This window comes from Spodoptera frugiperda, chromosome 23, assembly GCF_023101765.2.
Source record: "Spodoptera frugiperda isolate SF20-4 chromosome 23, AGI-APGP_CSIRO_Sfru_2.0, whole genome shotgun sequence".
In the NCBI taxonomy this organism is placed as follows: domain Eukaryota; kingdom Metazoa; phylum Arthropoda; class Insecta; order Lepidoptera; family Noctuidae; genus Spodoptera; species Spodoptera frugiperda.
In genome coordinates this window covers 8,030,411-8,053,620 of record NC_064234.1, presented here as the reverse complement: position 1 = coordinate 8,053,620, position 23,210 = coordinate 8,030,411, and the positions used below count along the sequence as shown (strand labels likewise).

The 23,210-nt window shown below is 36.0% G+C and overlaps 1 protein-coding gene across 1 annotated transcript; it reads right to left on the bottom strand.

The window, feature by feature from the left end:
- Nucleotides 1–63: 63 nt before the first annotated feature.
- LOC118267152 (atrial natriuretic peptide-converting enzyme) lies at nt 64–23,197 on the bottom strand. The gene is made up of 12 exons (XM_035580962.2): nt 22,810–23,197; nt 10,490–10,682; nt 8,163–8,379; nt 5,321–5,480; nt 3,437–3,697; nt 3,127–3,310; nt 2,803–3,018; nt 2,508–2,703; nt 1,822–2,000; nt 1,570–1,745; nt 1,085–1,450; nt 64–769 (listed from the first exon to the last, which is right to left on the bottom strand). Exons 1-12 carry the CDS (start codon nt 22,873–22,875, stop codon nt 584–586), a joined length of 2,400 nt encoding a protein of 799 aa, XP_035436855.2. The 5' UTR covers nt 22,876–23,197; the 3' UTR covers nt 64–583.
- Nucleotides 23,198–23,210: the final 13 nt, after the last annotated feature.

Sequence of the window (23,210 nt, the reverse complement as noted above, 5' to 3'; positions counted from 1 at the left end):
TTTCTGTTGTTGTCTTATATACAGCCATACGAAAGGTTAAGGGATACTAAAAAAACAACCAAGTTAAATAAAACAATCATAATTATTTGTGAAATAATACAGCTTAGCTATAAATTTTGGTTCCACTCTTATAATAATATTTACAATAGGTACTTTTATTTAACAATAAACTTTAATTTAATAAGTTATCTTAATTTTTATAACTACTAAATAGGCACTTATTAAGTCATTTTTATAAATATAAGATAAAAAACAGTTTTCTTATAAAAATATACCTATTAACAACTTAACTTTGTTACATATAAAATTACACCTAGAAAATAAATGATATTGGTCTCAGTTTTTTGAGTATTGTGGGTAATTTGTATAGAATGGTGATGTGCAATTTTATCACATTAATTATTCATTTAACAAACTTGTAGTTTTGTGTTGTAGAATCCTTCACATTGAATCTTAATATTAACTTATAAACACATTTCTGATAGTATCTTTTCTACAATAAATTTTAAGGTGTATCTCAATTATACAGCCAAAGCATGAAATGCAGTCTTTTTACAAATGTATGAGATTACAATTAATTAGGTCATCTCGCTGAATTCGAGATAGTTCTTCGAATCCAGTCGACGTGAGATACGATGGAGTCGTATATCCGAGGCCTGCCCAGCCCAATTTTCGAGCAGGCAATGCGCCATCCACTGACACCATTCAAGGACCATTGTTTTGTTTTATCATTAAAGCACATCATTGAACTTCCTGCGTATTCCTCCTCCTGCAAAACGAAATATTTTGTTAGAGAAAGTGTATCGTTATAATGATCCAATTTTTATCTAAATAAAAAATAGTATCTTTTATTACATTATGTAGATTGGCCGAGGAATCGAACCCGAACCTCCTAGGTTAACAGCTTAGCAGGTGCACATATTATTTTTTTTTTATGGAATAGGAAGCAAACGAGTCTCCTGATGGTAAGCGATCAGCGCCGTCCATGGACTCCCGCAACCCCAGAGGATATACATATGGCCACTGGACCAACAAGGCGCGAGTGTATACTTTTTTATAAGCAATTAAAAAAATGATAACTTACGTCACAATCATCTTGATCATACAATGGTTCAGCGCATATCCCATTTGCAGTGGCGATGCTCATATTTTCGCAGGAGTTCATGGGACTAGCCACCACATGAACTCTTTGCAGCTGATCTTTATTTCTGGACCATCCAAGCGTGTTGCAAACATTAGGTGACGCGGTTTCTACACCATTCTCAGGTAGACATATAGGTCTCACGAAGTCGGTCATCTCCACTGGTTCCTCCAGTCGTACAAGTGCCAACATGCTGCCCTCTACAGGAGATCGGACCATGCCAACTATCCGCCTCTCCTGTTGCCAGGGTGTCGTGCTTTGAATACGTACGGTGCCAAACCTGGCAGTCCATTCAGCTTTCGGTTGTCCCTGTAACAGTAATTAATTTCAGAACTTTGTAGGACGTCTCACAAAGGCAATGTCCTGGGAATGTTGTCATTTGTCAGGGACTTGACACTAGAGGAAGTTAGGATTATGGTTATACTAACTTGGAAGCAAGAAGCAGTGGTGATGAGCCAAGAAGGGTGTATAAGTGCAGCGTCACAGGCGTGCACGTGTGTCCGCAGTAGTGCAGCGTGCCACGGCCAGTCGCCGGGCCGGGCGGAGCGCGGGAGTCCATCCACACCCGCAGACGCAGCACCCCGAGCCGATGTTATGCCACATTCTACAATTAATTGAAGTTATTAAATATTTATAAGTTAATTTTACTGAAATTTACAACAGCTTTGTATTTCACTTACCCAAATGATCACAAATGACCTTTATAACTTTTCTTTCGGGACAATCGCTTTTCAGGAACGATATTTCTGGAGCGAATGGGTCTACTATTTCAACGTAATTTGGCTGATCTTTCTTTGAATCTGAGTCATCCTCGTCAACCTCTTCAGCGTCTGGCACTACTTCTGCGCTAAATGCAGCCCTGTGAATTAATTATAATCATTTAATGAAATTAACTATAATATGTAAGTCCGTAGAAGTATCTACGTAGGTACCTATGTGTGCAACTCCATTTATTTTATCCCTTTAGGGAATAAGAGGCGTGATGTCATGTACCTATATATGCTTGTATTGGATTGACAGCATACAAGTACCCAATGTTATCACCAATTAGGTACCTACCTACCTAGAGATAAAATTGCTGCCATAATGACCTCGCTTTGTGTTGTTTCGTTGTTAATTTTTTTCTTACCTAACATTTGATGAATGCCAGCGATTAAAGCAGGTATAGCAATTATAAACGCTTGAATAGATTGGGACATGATTTTTTAGGTAGTTTGCAGCCTATTGTAGTAAACCTATTTATAAACCAACTATAATCTGTAGATAATCGCTAGCACCATGATTTATTTCAGGCAATAGGCAATAAATATAAAACTGAGATGATGATAAAGTATCACGATTTAAATAAGTACGACACACAACTAACTTGAAAGTAAGCGCTTTACAAAGAGAAGCAGCGACGCTGGTGAGCGCGCGCTTGTCGTGCTCGTAGGGCGCCGCGCAGATCTTGCCGTCGCGACCGCCCTCCGCCCACACTGCGTAGCCGCTACGGCTACGTACGGCACCTAGAGTAGTTTCACTGTTCTCACGTCGCCAAGATGACAGGGAACGAGCAATCCACACTGTAAAATAAATTATAAACACATTAATGTTTATTGAACACTTGGATTTGTAATATACAAAGATAAGGTATAATGAATAGACAACTTAAGTGAACATACAGCATCCAGCTTCATCACTTCCATCTGGGCAGTCCGGCGTGCCGTCACACCGCAGGTGCGCGGGCAGGCAGCGAGTGTGCAGAGCGCAGCGCAGGCCTCCCTCGCCTGCTCCGGAGCAGTGTGCACAACTACGCTCGTCCTCTGCACCAGCACAGTCAGGAATTCCATCGCACTCCCTGCGAGACAGCGCTAGTCTTTGTAAGCCCCTAGAACATTCTGGAGAAACAAAAATCATTAATGTTTGTGTCTAGGTGGTTTTTGGGACGGAAAGATAATTTTAATATCTATGTAATAAGTACGTTTAATAATAAAAGGTTGCCTTACCAGGTTCTGGAGAGCAGGATCCTTTACCAAAGTAGTCGGGGAATCGTGCGCAGTCGAAGTGTGGTCGTAGTCGGTCTGGTAGACGTGCGCCACAGCCAGCGTGGAAGGCACGACAGTATGCTCGACACGGTCGGACTAAGTGGTCCTCCGAACACCGAGGTTGAAGCATTTGACATACAAAGTCCTGAAAATTAATAAAATACAATCAGATTAGGTTGACATTTGAATCTAATGGTGACAAATTGACATGTTAAACCTAATTCAGATGTGACTATAATATCAAAAGTTACTATATCATAAACTTCTGTACCTGTGCTAGATGTGAACATTCAGCATCAAGAAGTTCCCTGAATGCCACGAGGTCTCGCATCAGTGCGTCTTTCGACGTGTGGCCCACCAGGTTAGGGTACGACGTGCTGTTGTACGGCAGGTGTGAGCATAATGGTAACGTCACCGCCGAACACTCTCTGACTTCCTCCACGGCATCAGGAGTGACTGCTTCAGTCGTGGGGGCTTCTATAGGTGTTGTCTCTGTCTCTTTTAACTCCAATGATGAAATCACTGAACTCTCCTGTAACATAATATTCAGATTGGTAGGAGAAAGAAAGAAATAAAGGGCGTATGAAGATATTGGCAAAAAGAAACCTTAAGTACTACAAAATTATATCTAAGTAGAGATCGCCTTATGTTATGTAGCGTGTGCCCTACCCTTATCTATCGAAGTCTTCCCAGATATTTATCGTTATTACTATTTAATTTTAATATGTAAATAAGTAGATGCAATGTCACATTTTATTAGGTATTTATCTACGTACTTAAGTATTTAAAACCATCTTCTGATTTCTGAATTAGAATGTGACTGTATTCTTCAACCTTGACGGTTAAACGCTGCATATTTTCCGTTCTATTTATTTTTTAAACCAACTTATTGATACTTTTATGTAAATAATATACTTAAAGTAACAAGCCACTGTTTACTTATGTACAAACCTTATTGGCATTGATTCTAAAGCTTAGACACATGCATTGTTTACTGTTAAGACAATACGAGGTGGGTATTTATGTAGTATGTACTCGTGCATAGGTGATTGAACGTAAAGTTAGAAATTAACCAATAATTGCCGTCTGATCTGCGAGGTTAAACACTTGCCAAGGTCAGTTCAACTACAAAACGTCGATATCGAAATGTACACGTTCTTCTCCGAATCATGTAGCTAGGTACCATTTATTTGCGTAGGTTAGGTACCTATGTATATTTACCTAGTTATACAGATATGTAGGTAGGTGCACTGACACCAACACCATCTGCGCTGCATCGTGCATTCAAAAGATGGTCATGAAAATGTATACCGTCTACCGACTACGTATGAGTTCAATATACTAAATTTGCGATACTTATGTACCGAATCTCGATGCTTTTATTCATACGAAAACTTCATTGTTGTTCGCAAACAATATAATACCAACGAATCAGATAACTATGGTAATTCGGGGTGACTGCCCCCTGCTATGCACTTCAAGAGCAAGATAAAAATAATTTGAACGTTAGTTAATATTCGCATGAAACAGTAGGTATCTACGTCGACAAACATAATGAAACTTTATTTTTACATAACCGCGCAATTAGCGTGTAAGTAACTACGAATAAGAATTTTACAATTTGATTGCAGTTTTTTTAATATTCCAAAACAGGGTTTGGCAATCTTAGATATTTGCAATTTGCAGCTAAAGAATAGATTGTGAATTTGTGTAGGTAAATAAAGATCATCTACCGTTAAGACCGAAGAGTTTCGCAATGTGTTGCTTACCTTGCTATTTAGCGCTGAAATCTAGCTCGCCATGAGGAATTTGAGATGCTCACATTATTACCTCATTAATATTGTTCAGCGAAACGCTAAATTAATGGAAAGCAGCGCATTTACTTAAATAGGCACCGTCTACCGGGTATTGTATTGAAGTAAGTATAACTGTTTTAAAATTTCCTTTCGTAAAGTTTGTAGGTAATTTTATTGTCATTTTGAAAAGAATTCAGGACTGTTGGATTTATACTTAACAAATTGATATAAGCATCTTTTTAAAATGTCAATACTAAGCACACAGGTACTTGTTTAGTTAACAATTTACAACTGCATATTCAAAGTAAAAAGAGCGTGAAGATTAGGTAAAGTAACAAGGTGTTAACTGATCCACTTACCTCGATATGTAGTGTCTCTGGCAGCGTGGTTATTTTGTTGAAGTATGCAGTCGGCTCCGTGAGTTCCCGAGCCAATACTGCTGTCACCTCGGCTGTGCTTACTGCGGTGAAGATCGGCTCGAATGATACCTCGAAGTGTACACGCATACCATCCTCCGAACTGGAATTAAAAGTTAGAATTAGTACGATCAACATCACACCTTTGGAACAAACTTTGATAACAAGGAGTGCACGTGTACCTAAATACCGAAGAGTCTAGAGGTATATAATTGCACCTAATTATAATATGTTAATTTTTGAAATAAATTTAAATAATTTTGATCTCCATTTTTAACCAGTAAAATACCTTATCAAAGCCGAACCTATTGCCAGACAAACTGGTGAACTGGAAGGCTCTCTGATCTTTAACAAAATTTCAAAAATGGAATACATTCAACTTAGGAAACCAGAGAACCCTCCTTCGTAATTCGGCAGTTTCGCTTGTGACCATTCGACCAATGAGGTAGAAGGTATAGTCTTGCACCTAGGCTGATTATCTAATAGGTTTACCTAGTTAGTAGTAGCTAGCTAGCTCCTAACTAGGTGTCTTGGTAACAGCGTCACTGGTGCGCTGCGGCGTGGCGTTCTGCGGTCGCCGACTTGAGTATCCATTGTAGCTATTGTATTCCATCTTATCTTACTATTTGTCTTGTTACATTTGTCCCAAGCATGAATTTGTGAGATCGTAATTAAAGAAAGTTGTGAGAAACTTGTCACGTAGTTTCATAAAAAGATATTTAGGTACCCATTACTTACCTACTTACTCATAATAAAGTTATTTTGAGTTTAATATAATAAAGTTTCTGTAGAAAGAATTAAGAATTCACTAGTAGATAAGTGTAGAGTGACCCAGGGAAGATACTCGGTACAAATTGAATCTTTCTTTTTCTTTCATTTAGGTATTTATGGCTTCGGGAGGTAACAGTTGTTATGTTAATAATGGCTTACGCTTAAATATTCATTGCGCAATAGTTACGGTCCGTAAATAACAATTATGGTACAATAAAAAAAAAACACTAATAGAGGCAACAAAAATTGAAGTCACGTAAGATGTAATAAAATTAAAAAAGATTGGGAGCAACTATTGGCACAACAAATCTGTTTTAATGCTTCCGCGAGCAAATTCTTGTGAGAATGTGAATTATTTAAATAACATTTCAACAGTTTTCGTTCTCAGGGATGTGCTCTCCTGACTGTTTATGAAATCATTTTTACAATTAAAAACTTAACAACATCTTGTTTGTTCTCATATACCCAGTGACCTACTTTGTTTTACATTTTCAGATGTTTCATTCAACACCGCAAAGTCAAGAAATATATTTGTTATGTATTCTACTTATCCAATCAGATTATATCACTAAGGAGGTACGTTTACGATGGTACATCCGTGTAGATGACCAGGATTCACAGCAAAACATCCGTGTCTACCATTGTAACATAACAATTTGTCGATTTGAATTCTACTCGCAAAAAGAAAGGGCCGGAACATAAAACATTTGGAACAACCTTCAATGTGGATTACCTACATAGCCCACAACGTGCGCCGCATAGAAAGTACTACCGAACCTCTGAAACAAAGCACGTATCGAACTTTCTTGTGACAGATACATAGGAACAAAGTATCGTTAGAAATTTTATATTTTATTTTATATGCTATCAACAATATACATTAAAAAGTAAAAGTTGTTTTATACTTATAAAAATAGTCTCGATTTCCATCCATGTCAGCTAATAGCGAAACTGCAAACCTACTTACGATGTCTGACTATAAAAACTAAATTCCTATGTCAACTTTGTGTCTGATTCATGTTAGGTAGGTAACTGCCGGTAGAAAAAATTGTCATGATATTTCAAAACCGGCAGTGAATTAATTTAAAAAGACTTAAATTGTCTAAGTGCTATTGAGATGTTTATTCATCTAATCGCCTTCCTTTTCTCAAAACTACTTCTTATTTATAGTAAAGCATCATATGGCACTGTACTGGAAATTGTAGCGTTTTACTAAAACGGCGTGCGCAGTCGCATGCTCGATTACAGACCTCGGAGATTTCGAGAAAGTGTACTTTCTCCATCCATCGGTAAAGACATTACTAGTCAACACCCATTAACATAATATTAATCTACATGTAGTTTATAAAACTTGGATATTATTCCGCTTCATTGACGAAACTGTCTGTATTTTTTGCAGTCTGATAAGGTTTTATATTCGACCATGATTCAAGCTGCTTTTGAACGAGTTTTAAAGGTGTGTTTTGTTCATTGCAACTTTAAAGACTGCAGATTTAAAGGAAAGGTCAAAATGTTATTTATCTATAGTTATTTGTGAATATTACAGTAAATTAACGCATTTAATTCTTACAATGAAAACTTCCATTTTACCGAGAAAACGAAGCTTTGATCTAAGATAAAAATTCAATAGGTTAGTATACGTAAAGTTTCAACGAAGCGAGACTGTAATAAAAAGCTAATTGTAAGGCGTGTATCGTTTCTTAATCACTTAATTGCATTGTTATTTTTGCTGCCATTTCGTTTTAATAATCTTTTCTTTTGGTTCAAGCAGTTTTATTTTTCAAGTAGACCTCCCAGACTAGAGCCAGTCAGCAATATTCTTTCTGAGATGAGATGGGTAGGTATGTGTCTATATAGATATACTTTTGAATAAATAGATAAATCGGTTTCTGGCACGGCAGGTATTTAACAAATAATCAAACAATAATCGATCATTGACAATGCCGGAATAAAATACTCAACATGAACTGCGTGACATAGCGTTTAAAAAAACAACTGCTATAATTAAACTCACCTGTCCAAAGCCAGTATGTCAGCAGAAACAAAACACGACTTCAATTCGGAATTTGAATACAAGTTGTATAACGCCTGTTGCAGTTCATTTTCACGTGTCCTGTTGGCTCTGGATTCAAGGTCGTTGCCCTTCTCGCCCTCGCTGACTCCCCACGAGCTTACGACGAACGAGCCCCGGAACGTTTGCCGGTTAAGGGGATCGCCAAACAGGTACATGTCTGTAAATAGGGATATTATTATTGCTTAGATACGCACAACATTGAAGAATGAAAGAATATACTTGTTTCAATATGTAATTACATTTTTGCTTAGAACTTCTATAGAAGATTGTGTTGATTGTATTTCAATAGCTAAACTAGCCTAAGATTTACAAAAATACACCTATTTACTGAAGCATTACTATGCTTCAGTCACTAACAATCGCAATATCAAAGTGAACTTGCAAGAATCCTTCACCTTTACGAAAAAGTAGACGAGCCAATTTGAGAAAACTAGCAACAACAAGAATTTCTCAATGAATGTTTCTGGCTCTAAGCCAATCTTATTGTTAATTCAATGTCCTGAACTTATTAAGGAAGTTTCATGGTCTTTTGCTCTCGCCAAATGATTTCATTCAAGAAATAAATATATTTTTTTAAATATTTTGCTTACTAACTTGATTTAAGTAGAAGTAGAAGGTGTAGACGTACTTAAATTGTCCTTAAATATTTCCGTCTGTAATAAAACCTTTAATGGTTTAAATATCCACGCACATATAGATTCAATAAATATCAAGGAAGGTTGTCTTGCCAATAAACAATAACCTCGATCGAATATCGAGTAAAGTAAAAGAATTGAAGATACAGACCTGCGCAGGTAAAACAACAATAACTTACATTTGGACTCGGTCCAATTTTACGCAGTATTTGGAATTTATATTATTGGCTGTTACGGTACACGGAGCGTTGTTTAAAGCAGCTCATTATAGTAAAAGATACGATAGCTGTAAAAATCAGTTGGTGGCCAGAACAATTACAATAAGACGTTACGGAAGCAAGGAAAACGGAGCACACAACCATGAAATATTGGCGATACCGTGATACAGATACAATATTATATAAATTCAGTAATATCCATTGAAATCGATACAGGTAACAAAGTTTGGAGTATCGCAAGTCACGAAACTCACGGAAGTACAATCTCTTTTCTCTATCGATCAATCTCAGGCGTTAATAGAGGTGATCAAGTTTTATTTTCGTGACTGTACGCTTCAAGTAATGTGCTATGCATGGCTTAAGTTGCTTTGAAGTCATTTAATTTAATAAGAAGCGTTGGTAATTAGAATGGCTAATTAAAAGAAAATTCGATAATAGATTTTAAATAACGATAATGATCAATGAATATGGCAGCATAGTTAATAACGTGGTTGTTAAAGGAGTGCACTTGTCTCCGCGGCGGGCTTGGCAAGGCCATGCGGCTCACTGGCCTTTGCTGAGCCGGTGACGGGCAAATGTCGCTCAGTTTACACCTCTAGTCTCTATTGAAACCCAGATAGTCGATACCCACTGTTTACTAACAAAAGAACTAATCGATTCTTTAATACTGGTCCGATGAAACGCAAAATAGAATTACGACATTACAACTAGATGTACCTACTTGCGTCGAATCAATTTCTGATTATATCGATATGATCCAATTGTAACAGAAGTGATCTCAATGAAATTTTTTAACCTTTACAAAAATATTATGAAACTTTATACTCAGCTTCCGGATATATCTTACTCTAATATTCATTACCTATAAAGGATGAATAGTAAGTTCATACTTGCATATATGCCTTTATACATACATAGTATCTATCTACAAAATGTTCATAGGACGCAAACTAATTTGTCTAAGATGTGTTGCAACACAGTCCTTTGGGTCAGGCGTTGAGTAATGCTACCATTTATGGTTCTACGTGTGGACTGAAATTACTTGGAATGCCTAACAAAATTGCTGCAACATTCGCTCAAATTCATCCATAGCTAATTCCAGTAAGGTATTTACTTTAGAACTGCACAATCGCGGCATGCGTTTTTGTTTGCCACGCGTAAAACGTGTGTTAAACGGAACTACCGTCTTATCGACAACGTTTTATAGGTACTGATTGCAATCAAATGAATATTTCAAATACATGGTGGCAAAAACTTCAGGGAAGTAACTGCATAAATTACCTAGACACATAGGTTCTTACGTCAATCTGCTAGCTGTACTTTAAAAATAAAAAAAGTGTTGATTTATATACTAAATAAAAAGATCTAGTAATATGGGTTGTGAATACTTTGTTCGTAATCATAAGACACTTACGTCCAAGGTATACTGCAACTGCAGCGAGCAGCAATAGCACGAGTAGCGACGCAAGCGCAGCACAGCAGCCGCGGCAGGGCCGGCTCAGCTTGCGCCGTGTGAATCTAATGTCACTGCTCACTGACATCGTCGACTCCGGCGCACGGTGTCGCACACATCGCTGGTTGCCATTCCGTGACCATCCATATTCCAGCTAGAAGGGAAAGATAGACATTTATTATAAGTATATATTAGTTTTACTACCATACACCTCAAGTCTAAAAAAAGCCACCATCAAAAACATCCTGTAAAAAACCCAAGTCTCGCAGCTCAGTCTTTCTACCGTCAAAAGTTGTGAGATCCATGTAATACCAAGTCGGTTAATCTATTTAGTGTCTACTTGAAGGACCTTCTGTCTTAAGTTATTACATAAGTTATTATCATGCCAATATTAAAAATATTTAACGTTTTAAACAAATAGATCGACTTGGACATCGCATGAAAACAAAATGAATATTACAATATTATATTAGATTCTTTAGTCTCTCGCGCCTCACGCGATTGAAACTCTCGTTCCTGTTGGTCGCTGGCCCGTCGTGCTGTGTAGTGTGATACATACTAATAATCAAATCAAGCGATGTCCAAGTCGATCTATTTGTTTAAAACGTTAAATATTTTTAATAGTGGCATGATAATAACTTATGTAATAACTTAAGACAGAAGGTCCTTCAAGTAGACACTAAATAGATTAACCGACTTGGTATTACATGGATCTCACAACTTTTGACGGTAGAAAGACTGAGCTGCGAGACTTGGGTTTTTTACAGGATGTTTTTGATGGGATCTCACTTCTTTTTGTAGAGCCTTTCTTTTTGCCCAATCTGTGGATTGAACTGTTCACATACGATGAAAACAAAATGAATATTACAATATTATATTAGATTCTTTAGTCTCTCGCGCCAACAAAATGAATGTTGACGAAACGAATTCGTACTTCAAGACATGTCCAATCATGTGTTTTTCATTACGTCGACCATTTTACAAGTAATAATGTTGTTCAGTTTCATGGGCTAAACACACCCTTACCCACCCTATACCCCTCCCTTGCCTCATATGGTAGGTACCTATCTACACCTATTAAATTTATAACCATCACCAACCACCAACTGCATAAATAACTTTGTAATCCCATATATTTATATGGGATTACAAAGTTATTGATGCAGTTGGTGTATTTGGAAAACTGGACCGAAATTACAAAATATTTAAGTTTTCCCATGATTAAGACACTAAACTCTATATGTATTCCAAATATGAAGCTTCTAAGTCTGCTAGAAGTGCCTTGGACTTTTGATGATCGGTGAGTCAGTGAGTGACAAAATTTAGAAACTTTAACAAGTTGTCATTCTTAAACTACTGGTTCAAATTGACTGAAATTTTAAATATTCCGTGTTTATACAATGCCGGATTAGTTACTGAAGATTCAGGTTTCTTGCTTTATCCACAACCGAATTATAGGGGTCGAAAAAGGCCCGAATTGCTTCGAGAAAAGGATGGTACGGCCGTGCCGCTTTTTTTTGCTCGACTTGGCGGGGGCACTGCCGTACCCTCAGATAAAATTGTAAATACAACGAAGCCAGTCAAGTAACTAACTTTAACTAAGCTATCTTAACCAGTAACGTCTATTTGAAGTTTACAGTAAATAAATTCAGGAAATGGCTACCTCACGTGAAAGTATTATATAACGACATGTGGAGTAATTACTATTGTGACACATAATAACTATATGTTATTAAGTAAGATTACCTTCTTGTGTAATTACTCACAAATGCTCTAACTACAACCTATGTGTACATAGAAAAACAAAAGAATAATGCCTTTTAGATCTAGGTTTTTTCCAATTATGACACTATTTTAACGTCTCTAGAAAGCGTATTGCAACTGTGCTAATTTCTGGAACCTATAGATTAGACTAGACTTTAAAAAGAAAACGTTGCCCCACATTAGGGTTTTCTCCCGTGCCGTAGGTGCGTTTACAAAAATACAAGTTCACAAACACATGACATCCAGACCCGAAACAACAATGTGTGGATCACACAAAGAGTTGCTCCGTGTGGGAATCGAACACGCTACACATTACACGGCAGCTGGTTACCCACCCACTTACACTTGAATTCCACAGTAATAATATCCACTACTAATGAGCAAGGTGTATGAACATATTATTCATTTTATTTCGAGTAAGTACCTAATATAATTGAATATAGATTCAGTGCTAAACGTGGCACTCGTGACAATACGCTTTAACTGGAAGATTGAACGATACGCTCCGTCACCTTTTGTGCTCCGTATTGTTCCGTGATCTGTACAATTTCGAAGCAACTAAGTGCTGAAGTAATTCTTTGTTAAACAAATTACGTTAACACTCTTGTACAACAGTGGTGGAAAAACACGAAACATAAAATAAATGTAAATCAAACGGGGACGATGATTTATTGCGAGCGCAGTTTTTCATTAAGAAAGTTCATGTTGACGACACACAGATGACTGCTCAAGCTTAACACGTTCACTTCCCAGTTCCTGACGAATAATTGCGGTACAAGACTATTTTGCGGACATTTTTACGGCATATTGATTTGTGTGTTACATATCTTATAATTGCTACGTTACGTGACTAGGTAACTATGTCTACTGAATTGTCTTTTACAACCATGTTATAGCACAATAGGCATGTGCACGTAAGTCCTACTAACACTTCCTAAATCTTTAATCAACGTGATGTAAATGTCTGCAAAAAGTATGCTACGTATTAGCATTTTCTTTAGAAGTACAATCGCTTATACACGCAAGCAATAGGTATAATATTTTGTACATGAATATGCATAATTATAATCTAAAAATGTATGAAATATCTAGAAAAAATGTTGAACTTTAATAAAACGGAAAAGTGGTCATTTAATTTAGGCGTAGTCCGCGTAGTCAACACGCCTTTATTTGCTAAATTCGCTACGACTGGCGTAGCCACGCGTAGTTACGTAGATACTACGCACTACCACTACATATTTTTTTATTTTAGTGACGTTTCGTCCAATGGTATTCTTTTATCTTTCTATTAATATTGTTATGAATTAAATACTTATTTGGATCGATTAAATGGATGATTATGTTATTATATAATAGACAATACTCGTAAATCACAGACATTATACAAATTTTAGGGCAAATAAATTATTAAGTTTTATCACGTACTCTCGAAATTGCTTAAACCATTCTGCAATATAATTAGGATGTAGCGGAGTTACGATCTATTTAAAATGAATGAAAATGGAAAGTTTGGTAAAAAGATTATATTTTGTTCATGTTTTCATGTAGTGATGACATCGGTGACTTTGGTGAGTCAATAAGATAACAAATTACTAGGTGTGTCTTCAAAACCTGCCTGCTAGCCTACTAACATAAACCTCTTTGAACAAAGTCACGCATACTCACTACACAAGTAAGTACGAGTCAAAAATGATGGCGTATGTAGGTACCTAATAAATAACAGTTATGGCATTTATTCGTATCTAATAGGCATGTCATTATTTTTACCTGATTATGGTATGGTCAAGTAATGTGTTACACGCATATCGTTTGTATTTATCGAACATACTTAGCGGTGGCGTGACGAAATACCTACCTAAATACAAAGGTGAATATTACTTTTCAAATGCGACGATATAGTGTGCATCTTATATAAGTGGTACAAGAAAACTTAGAGTTTTCATTTCCGCATTTGATAAATTAACTGGTTTTGGTAGAAAATTGTTATATGACGATTCATTATAATTTGCAGATCGTGACAGTCGTTAGTCAAATAAAAAAGGTTTTTAATTAGTTATAGATTTAATTATTCCAAGCAGATCTTGTGTAATTAAATACAGGAAGAGATGACGATAGGTCGATGATGTTATTTCTAAAAGAGTTTTAATACAGGTTTTACGTAAGTTCAAGGAAAACAAATAAAATTAAGAAATATTATTGAGAAGATCAGACAATAATGTAATGTATGCGTTTAAGACATGATAAACGTGATATACGCCCAGTTGTCCTTCCTACGCTTAACGAACATCCTTGGTATCTACTTAGTACCTGTGCAAGAGTGCATGCGACGTTCACTATTCAAGCTAAACTTATATTGACATTGTAAAGACAACTGTTAATAACAAACATTATGTTTGCATGCAAACGTAACCAAAATAACGGATAACTTTTTGTTTAAGTAATAATTAACTAAACGTACTTAATAGTGAATAAATATTGTACTGTTAAATACATAAGTGAATAATTGGCTATGCATCAGCCCACATGAGATTTTATGAGCACTAAAATTTGAAATCACCTAAGTATCTATAAAATTCGTCTTTTCCTTTCCAAATTAAGTATTGTCGTGTATGTATTAGAAATACTAAGTGTGTGTAAAATATTAATTGTTACTTGCAAGAAGTCTTTATGTCGTAATCCGCTGATAATAATGTTGATTACTGGCGAAGTTGTTTCGAGTAGTGTCGTAAGGTACTTTACTATTTCTCCGTAGTCGAGCTCTAGATTTCAAACAGCGAGAAAATAGTTCGGTTGCGTCAACGGAATATGCTGCAGGCTGCAGGTTAACATTCGAACTTTAAAATGCCATTTCGGATTCAATTACTTACTCTATTGTGTTTATTGCAAAGGTTACGTAGACTACTATTTACAATTAACATTCTAGTTATTAGTTTACTCCGAGGTAGACGTGGGTAGAGGTTATTACAGGGCATATTGAACTTATCTAAACATGTAATTACATTTTGAGAACAGATATATCTCTAAGTGAAATATTAACTAGGTAATTAGTCTAGTCTTGTCATATGTCCTTACAATTTAATTTCAAGGTAATGATGTGGCTGATTGTATCGAGCTTAGAGCAAAACGATCGTTTGCCGTGAGTCTGTAAATTATAACAAATTTTCTTAAACGTCGAATACTGACTCAGTCACAAACGAAAGGAAAGTTCAACGTTGGATGTCGCAAGATGTTTACAAAATGTTTCTATGAAAATTATCATAAAATTTTAGAGTAAGTCAGTCTCAATGAAGGGGGCTTGCCGTTTAACGACCACAAAGCGTGACAAGCCTGACATACAAATGGCATTTGGACACAAACGTGCCGAACAAAGAGAATATTTTGAACATTTCAAGCGAACAGTTCCTTCTCTCTGGTAGGACAAGCAAGGTCAAGCTAGTTCGAGAGCGGATGAGGAAAGCTTTGGTGAAACTTTAATACTTGACTTTGTTTGTGTACTTTAAGCTTCACTATAATCTTGTTTAACCGACCTCTTGTGGAGTAAATAAGTAGGTACGTGTGTAGAGTACTGTGTACTAGTTAGGAGTCTTGAGTAGCTCATCCTAGAGGGCGGGAGGAATCCTAATCTTAAGAAGTTAACCAAATGTTTTGAACCTAGGATTAGATTATTACCTAGGTATAAGATATCTATTCATTAGATACATTCAATATTGAATAAGTTTTCAAACTTTTCATCGATTACGAATAAAACTGTTACCAACAAAGTAACGTACCAAATACTTGGACCTTCACTAAAGCTGTATTACACAGCCATAACAAAAGAAGTGGAGCGTGTTTCTCTTTCACATTGATTTATTTTTGGCGTTTTTCCATTAGATATGTCTTACATAAACACAGGTACCAGTATTTCCACGTTTTGTTTGGAAAATATACATGGGATCAACAAAAGGACGTTTTCCCGTTCTTTCCTTTTAATAACGTTTGTTTTGTAAGTGAATAAGGTTGGCTAAAAATAGCTAAATCCTGTTACATGAAACACTGAACATTGTGTCACATTTTTCCCCTCGTGTGGCCTTCGTCAAAAACAGAAAATGAGAAAATAAATCCGTCCCTCCGTAGTATGTAATACCTGCCTGTGTATGTTTATTCACAAATTAATAGCACCTCTCTGATGGAAGAATTTTGGTAATAAACGGTATTTTAATTGATAGGTAGTTATTTTTGTTACAGAATCATTCGGTTGATATTCAAATAGGTAACAACCTATTATCTCCACATTTTATAGGCATTATATGAAATGTGTAAACTAGCATATTGCTGAAAACATGGTAATCAGACATCTTAAGTAGTTTTCACCGCTTTCCAAGTCTTATTCTTGTCGGAATGAAAAGAAAAGAAGTGGCTCTCTCCGTATTATTTCCCGCCGCCGGAGGACTCGGTCTCGCGCCTGGCCGCGGTGTACGAGTGCCTGCCTAGTTCGCTGCGTACAATGCGCGTGCAACGAGCAGCGTGCACTTGTCGCGACCTACATCCAGCCTCAGCCTCACGTTTTTGCTCAGCGCTGCAACAACAAAGCCGGCTCGAGCTCACTCCGCGCTACTCCGCCTTTTCGCTGGTTTCTATTAAGATCTCTAACTTTAACAATGCGGACGCCCTCACTTTCGTTCGGTACGTGCTCATTTGCAGATAATGGCGCTAACTGCGACCAAAGGCTAATTTAAACTTCAATGAGTAGCGCCAACAGCGACAGGTAATTTTGTTGACAGGAAGATGATTCGAATGTCGGCGGTGTCATACAACATGAATAGATATCAGTTGTGTTGTTTTTGTTTACAATTAATTTAGGACAAACTTTGTATTTAAGCCATTTACGCTTCAATTGTAATTATGAATAGAAAGAAATAAGTACGCGTGAAACAAATTGGCACTATCCACCGGTAAAGAAAGCAGTAAATAATTAAAACAGAAAGGTGTAGTGGCTGTGAAAGTCGCATGAGTACAATTTTGTCAACTGCCGTAAATAGGTACGTCTATCGACGGCCATGAATTATTACGTGATTGCTTACGGTTGACGTTAATTAATCATCAATTTGTTTTACAATGGAAGTTAGTTGAATCAATTTCGTAGACATTTTAGGCTCGTTTAATTAAGACCATTCCACTCCGGACGGGTTAATTTGCAAATAGTTGGAATAGATTCCACTTTCATTAGTCTAATTAAGTTCCTAGCGTTATTTCTGATAAAATTATTTGCAGCGCAATTAATTTTCAGCTGTCTAGCCTGTAGGTTACATAGTAAATTAAAACATCTAAGAATAAAATTAATTTTGCTAACGAACGTTTCTGGAGTCTTCATAAAATAAATGCACTGTACAAAACCTTGCTTTACGATGTTTAACACATCGTGTCACTTAAGTTGCATCTATGGAACCGGATCGCAATTCTTGAGTGACCGTTTTGAAATACTACCTACGAACAACCTGTATATGGATCTGTTTTAAGCCAAGTAGTGCGCATAGATAACTATATCTGCTATTCAAAGCTCACCTAGTTCTCAGTAACTTATGCCTAGGTACTTAGGGCTACTGTACCTAATATGTAAATCATGTATTTCGTAAGATAACAGAATATTATAGGTACGCTCAGTACGTTTTCGTTCGTTCTTTATAAAGCAGTTACTTTGGTGCAGAGATGAACATCATGACAAACTGCAGAAGGTCGTGAACTTTTCAAATTTGTTCACCTTGCTTGTTACTAGTTTTTATAATACTTAAATGTCGTAAGGTAAAACTTATTTATAGTTGGGTGCATGATGAATAATACCTAGTACCTATTGATGACCTAATGAAATATTTTAAAACATTTATTAATGTCAAGCTCAAAAATTCATCCTCCAATTAAAACTGATTTGTATTTTTTGTTTCCAGAATTTTTATAGTAAAATATCCCAAATCTCGCTCACCTTGCCAAGGTACAAAATTAATGAATGAGATGTAGTAACCCTTTTGTTGTAATTGTAATATACAGATTTTGTTATGTCGTGGCAGCCTCCAACTAATTGAGACTAGCCCTAATTAAAGCTACACTATACAATGTTAAAATATGTTAAAAACCTATCATGTATATTGGTGTATGCTTCGTTAGTTGCCCTTAAATAAATAAATAGTTAATTTATACTTTAATAATATAATTTAGAATTTTAGCAACACATTGACATAGATGACTAACATACTTAACCTGTTTCTACGACGCATTTTAATTATTTATTAATATCCTACATACAGACCTACCGTCCAGTCAGGTGTAAGTATTAGAAGTGAAAGTCTTTTAGAAAACTGTTAGGATATTTTGTTTTATGATAGACTATTATAAATATACATATAAACATTGGTGTTATGATATTAAGTGAATCTTTTATGCAAGATAAAATAATTATGATAGACTAGTATTGAAATGGATTGCTACAAGATTTTTACTTACCTACTTCTATATGTCTAGAACCATGTACCAATACACAGTGCACATACCTGCATATGTATCTAATTTTTAATAATTGAGTTGTAATAGAATCATATTTATCAACATTGAGCTCAATTTCAAGCTTCAAGTCAAATTCACTATATACAAGAAATCCTGACATGAACGCCAACAAAGAATCATTCGTTGATTTTCGTTGTAAAAAGAAAATAGAGATAATTTGATTGCAGATTATTTTGGAGCTTAAGGAATGAAGAATCCAGTGAGGAATAGTAATTAGTAGGTATAGAGGCAGCGGTGTCGTGTGCGGTCAGACAACGCGAGCCGGCTGCGACCCGGATCACGGATGACATCGGCCGAGCGAGCCGTTAATATCAACACTGACACACTTCCCCCTCACTCACTTCACATCATTCGCCAAAAAGTAGAAAAATCATTAAAAGTATAGAAATTCTTTCTCTGATTCACTTTCGCAATATCTACCTAATTTCTTTAGTTTCTCGATTTCTAATTTCTTGATATAGGTGTTACTTTTTTGTTTTCTGCTCTGTCTACCTCATTTCGTTTTATATGTTACCTGATTCAATGAGACGACAATAATGGTTTTAACCTAACTAAATGCTTACTTAGCTACGTAAACTTTAAAGCTTTTAAGTATTTCTTAATAATTGTGTTTTGTTAAGAAGAGGTAGGTCGACTACGCCTAATTGATTTTTGCACGTGTGTACTAGCTAATTGATGGTGTTTCATCGCAGAGCACTCAGATGAGAAAACCCGAATTTATCTTTGTCTTCAAAAGTGTTATTAAGAGTACTTACGTATACAGTTAATTTATTCACTTAAAATGTTCACAACCATACTGTCCAAATATGAAAAAATACTAAATTGTATAATTATGTCTATGTAAAATACCTAATTAGAAATAAGTAGATTAGTATCAAAGGGTACGGGTAATCTTAAGTATAAAATTTCCGTGTCACAATGTTAGTTACCATACTCCTCCGAAACAGTAAAGCCGTTTGGCTTTACCGATTTTTACCAAATTTTATATTCGTATTCAGGTCTGAGACTCGGCAACTATTGCACAGCGTTTTCCCATAATTGCACAGAAATCATCAATTCAAAAGAAATAAACATTGAATAGATTTTTAAGCCCAAGCCCATTCATTATGACGAATTTACTATGCATTTTGTCTAAGGTGTACATGCTTACGAGATTCATAGCGGGTTAAACTTGCTACGCGCTACGTACTACGCGGTGCGCACTACGACTGTACCATATTCCACCTCAACACACGTATAGGGCTAGATAGATTTTGGATAGAACTGATGGTGAATAGTGAGTTTATGCGAGAACGTTCGTCCTTTCAGATGTGAAAGAGAATATATTACGTATGTATTACTTTTTCATGTCTAAATGTTTGATGAGTGAAATGTGGCCCTTAGATAGATCATGATCTGGAATAACACAGAGGGTAGTATCTTACGAAAATATAGGTAAAACCACGGACAGAAACTAATTAATAATATAATGTACCTGTTAATAAATAAATATAATACTAATTAATAATTTTATGTACCTGTTAATAAATATGTACAGCTCTTGTTACAATACCTTATAAATCAATATCACAACACAATTGAGAAGCGATCAAAATATTAATCTTCGAGGTCATTAGTAACCTAATAGATTCCCAACATATAAGTACGTACGTTGTATGTATGCATCTAACTAAGTAATAAGACATTAAGTAAGCACTTAGTTATGTAGCTGATGATTCATGTTGCAAAATATATTAAGGAGTATCCTAAATGAGGAATACCTTTTAAGTCTTAAGACTGGCAGCCAAATTCTCCGCTAACGTCGGTCACCGGTGACCACCACGGTGTTCAATGTGTTGAATTGGAGATGTTTTTATTTCGGTACTAGGAACATTGTGCCTAAAATATGTTATAAAGAGGAATATAACAAGGAAATAAAAAATCGGTATAGTCACAGCAATGACTTAAGAACTAGTTTAATAAATACTTTTCGTATTATCACGTTTCGGCCACCAGCAACCTTTTGTTACCGTGGTCATGTCCAAGGTACAACTGTTATGCCTTGGACATGCTCAGTTTTGCGTGAACAATGTCGAAAAAATATCACTTCGATATCAAAGAATTTTAAGAACACTCGTATTACTTCTTTACTTAGGATAACTTATATTCGTCTCATGTAACCCAGGTAAGCTAAGTATTTACTTTTTTTGTTTCTCAGGTTAGATATGGAGAAACATAAAACATAAAGCCAGCTTGTCCTGGTTTGATGTAGCCGAGTATGACCTAAATCAACTTTTTCTGCTTATGACATTTTCCGTTTTTTAATTTAAAACGTAAAAATATCAGCGTAAAAGGCCTACTCCCTGAAAAGTAAACATACTAATGGTGAATTTTAGGAGCCTGTGTTATGCAAATCTTTCTTCTTTAAACACAGAACGTAATATATAATTTTCATAATTTTGATTAATATAAGTGAATGCATATCACCTATGTATATATAATAATACTAAGTTCCTTTTATATATTTGATGGGTCGACGTTTGGCCGCTATCTCGCCTGGTAGTAAGTGATGATGCGACCCACGATGAAGCACGTCTGCCCATGAGCGACCTATTTATTAATTTATTAACAATAGATGTAAAATTAGAAGTATTTATGATTACTCATTTACATCTGGGAGAGTTTGCCCCAAATGCATACAAACGAAACCAACGAACAAAAGATGCTCTAGTCATCACGCATTATGCATCTAACAGGAATTCATAACAATTAACATACAATACGGTGTCAAAAATCAACAATTAATAGAACCGTTTGCTGAATGTTATTAAGCTATTAAATCTATAGTTCTTTCTTCTCTCGAAGATAAAGCTAACATGCGTGAATGATGAGTAAGGGATGTTTAGTTCGATTTTAGGATCGGATAAACAATTATTTGTTTATTCAATTATCGAAAACAGAACTTCAGTTCTAATTTATTTATACGAACCTTATTCGGCCTTATGCCTTATTCTGCCCTATTCCTTGAGGTTTATATTAAGGAGATTAATTTAATTGGTACATATATCTTTACTTACCACTTTTTTTAGGAATTCTAACTGTGTTAATTTAAAGGGTTAAAATCATCCAATGTCTTTACTAACCACATAAGGGCATGAGATATAACCAATAACATGCATGAGAGAGATAACTTACATAATATATTTGTTAGATTCCTAAGATTTTCCAAGATTTAACTAGGTCATTTTTTTCTCAGGTATCCCAAAGTTAAGACAAATTTTCTATTCCATAATAAATCAATTAAAAGAGAAAAATATTTCATGGACTTGCAATGCTCCTCTACAATTGTTATTAACTAAACAAACCCAATCATCATAATCGAAATCAATTTAGGCAGTAACATGTACATATTCATAGAATAAACTTATTATGTAGGTACATACATGTACGTACGTATCGAATAGTTAAGTCTAGGAAATTGTACCTATAATTGCGTTGATAATGGATAATGTGAAATTGTATATCTCGGTGAAATGGTAAAATAATTACACTCCATCACCACCATCTAATCACCATAAACCTAAAAACAATTATGTTTTATAGGATTTTCTTGGGATTACAAGGAAATACATTTTTTAAGTTTATGTTTTTGTGATTATAAATATTAATAAAATGTACACAATAAAAGGCACATTATTATTTACATAAAAGTTATTTTTAATATTATAACTCATTAAAGTTTACTAAAGTCATTACTCTGTTGCGTGTTGTTAAAAGGATGTCGTTAAGTCTCACACGATAAGCTCCTAGCAATATAATATGACATCTATTATAATTAAAGAGAAAGTCACGATTAAAAACAGATAAGTAACTGTCACACGAATAATTAAGCGAGATGAAATCTTTGATACCATAACAATACCATTGATCCCACGCGTGTCAATAAAACTTACGACTGCGACACATGCATGAGAAATTAGAAAACATGATGTGCAACATACCTCCGACTCCCATGCGTCTTTCCCGGGTCGCGGTTTACTCTCCTTCATATTTCCAGAGAACGTCATAGCAATGATCCTTTGTTCCGGCCGTTGCACTCTCACACCGTGACCTCTCACACAGGTCGCATGGGCCCCAGTCACTACACACACTGTATTCACGACTTTCTGGATAAACTTTTTTGTTGATCACTGTCACTTTCTGTTATGTTTTTGCGGGCTCGTGAGATAAAGCTAGCTCGGCCGGCGCGCGCGGCGGTGGTGCAGTGAGGCGCGAGGCAGGCCGGCGCGGACTGACTGCGGCGGCGCGGCTCGCGGTAACGGGCACGCACTACAGTTAACTTTCTCTCCAGCCAGTCGCACGACCATAAGTTAGCGCCATCGAAAGTCGACGCCATCGCTGC

Excerpts from the sequence above, each read along its gene's own strand:
- LOC118267152 (XM_035580962.2), bottom strand. The coding sequence starts at position 22,875 with ATGACGTTCTCTGGAAATATGAAGGAGAGTAAACCGCGACCCGGGAAA. Across the intron at positions 2,704-2,802 it reads AAGTGATGAAGCTGGATGCT|TGTGGATTGCTCGTTCCCTG; the intron begins GTATGTTCACTT and ends TTTATTTTACAG. Across the intron at positions 770-1,084 it reads ATGATCAAGATGATTGTGAC|GAGGAGGAATACGCAGGAAG; the intron begins GTAAGTTATCAT and ends TTCGTTTTGCAG.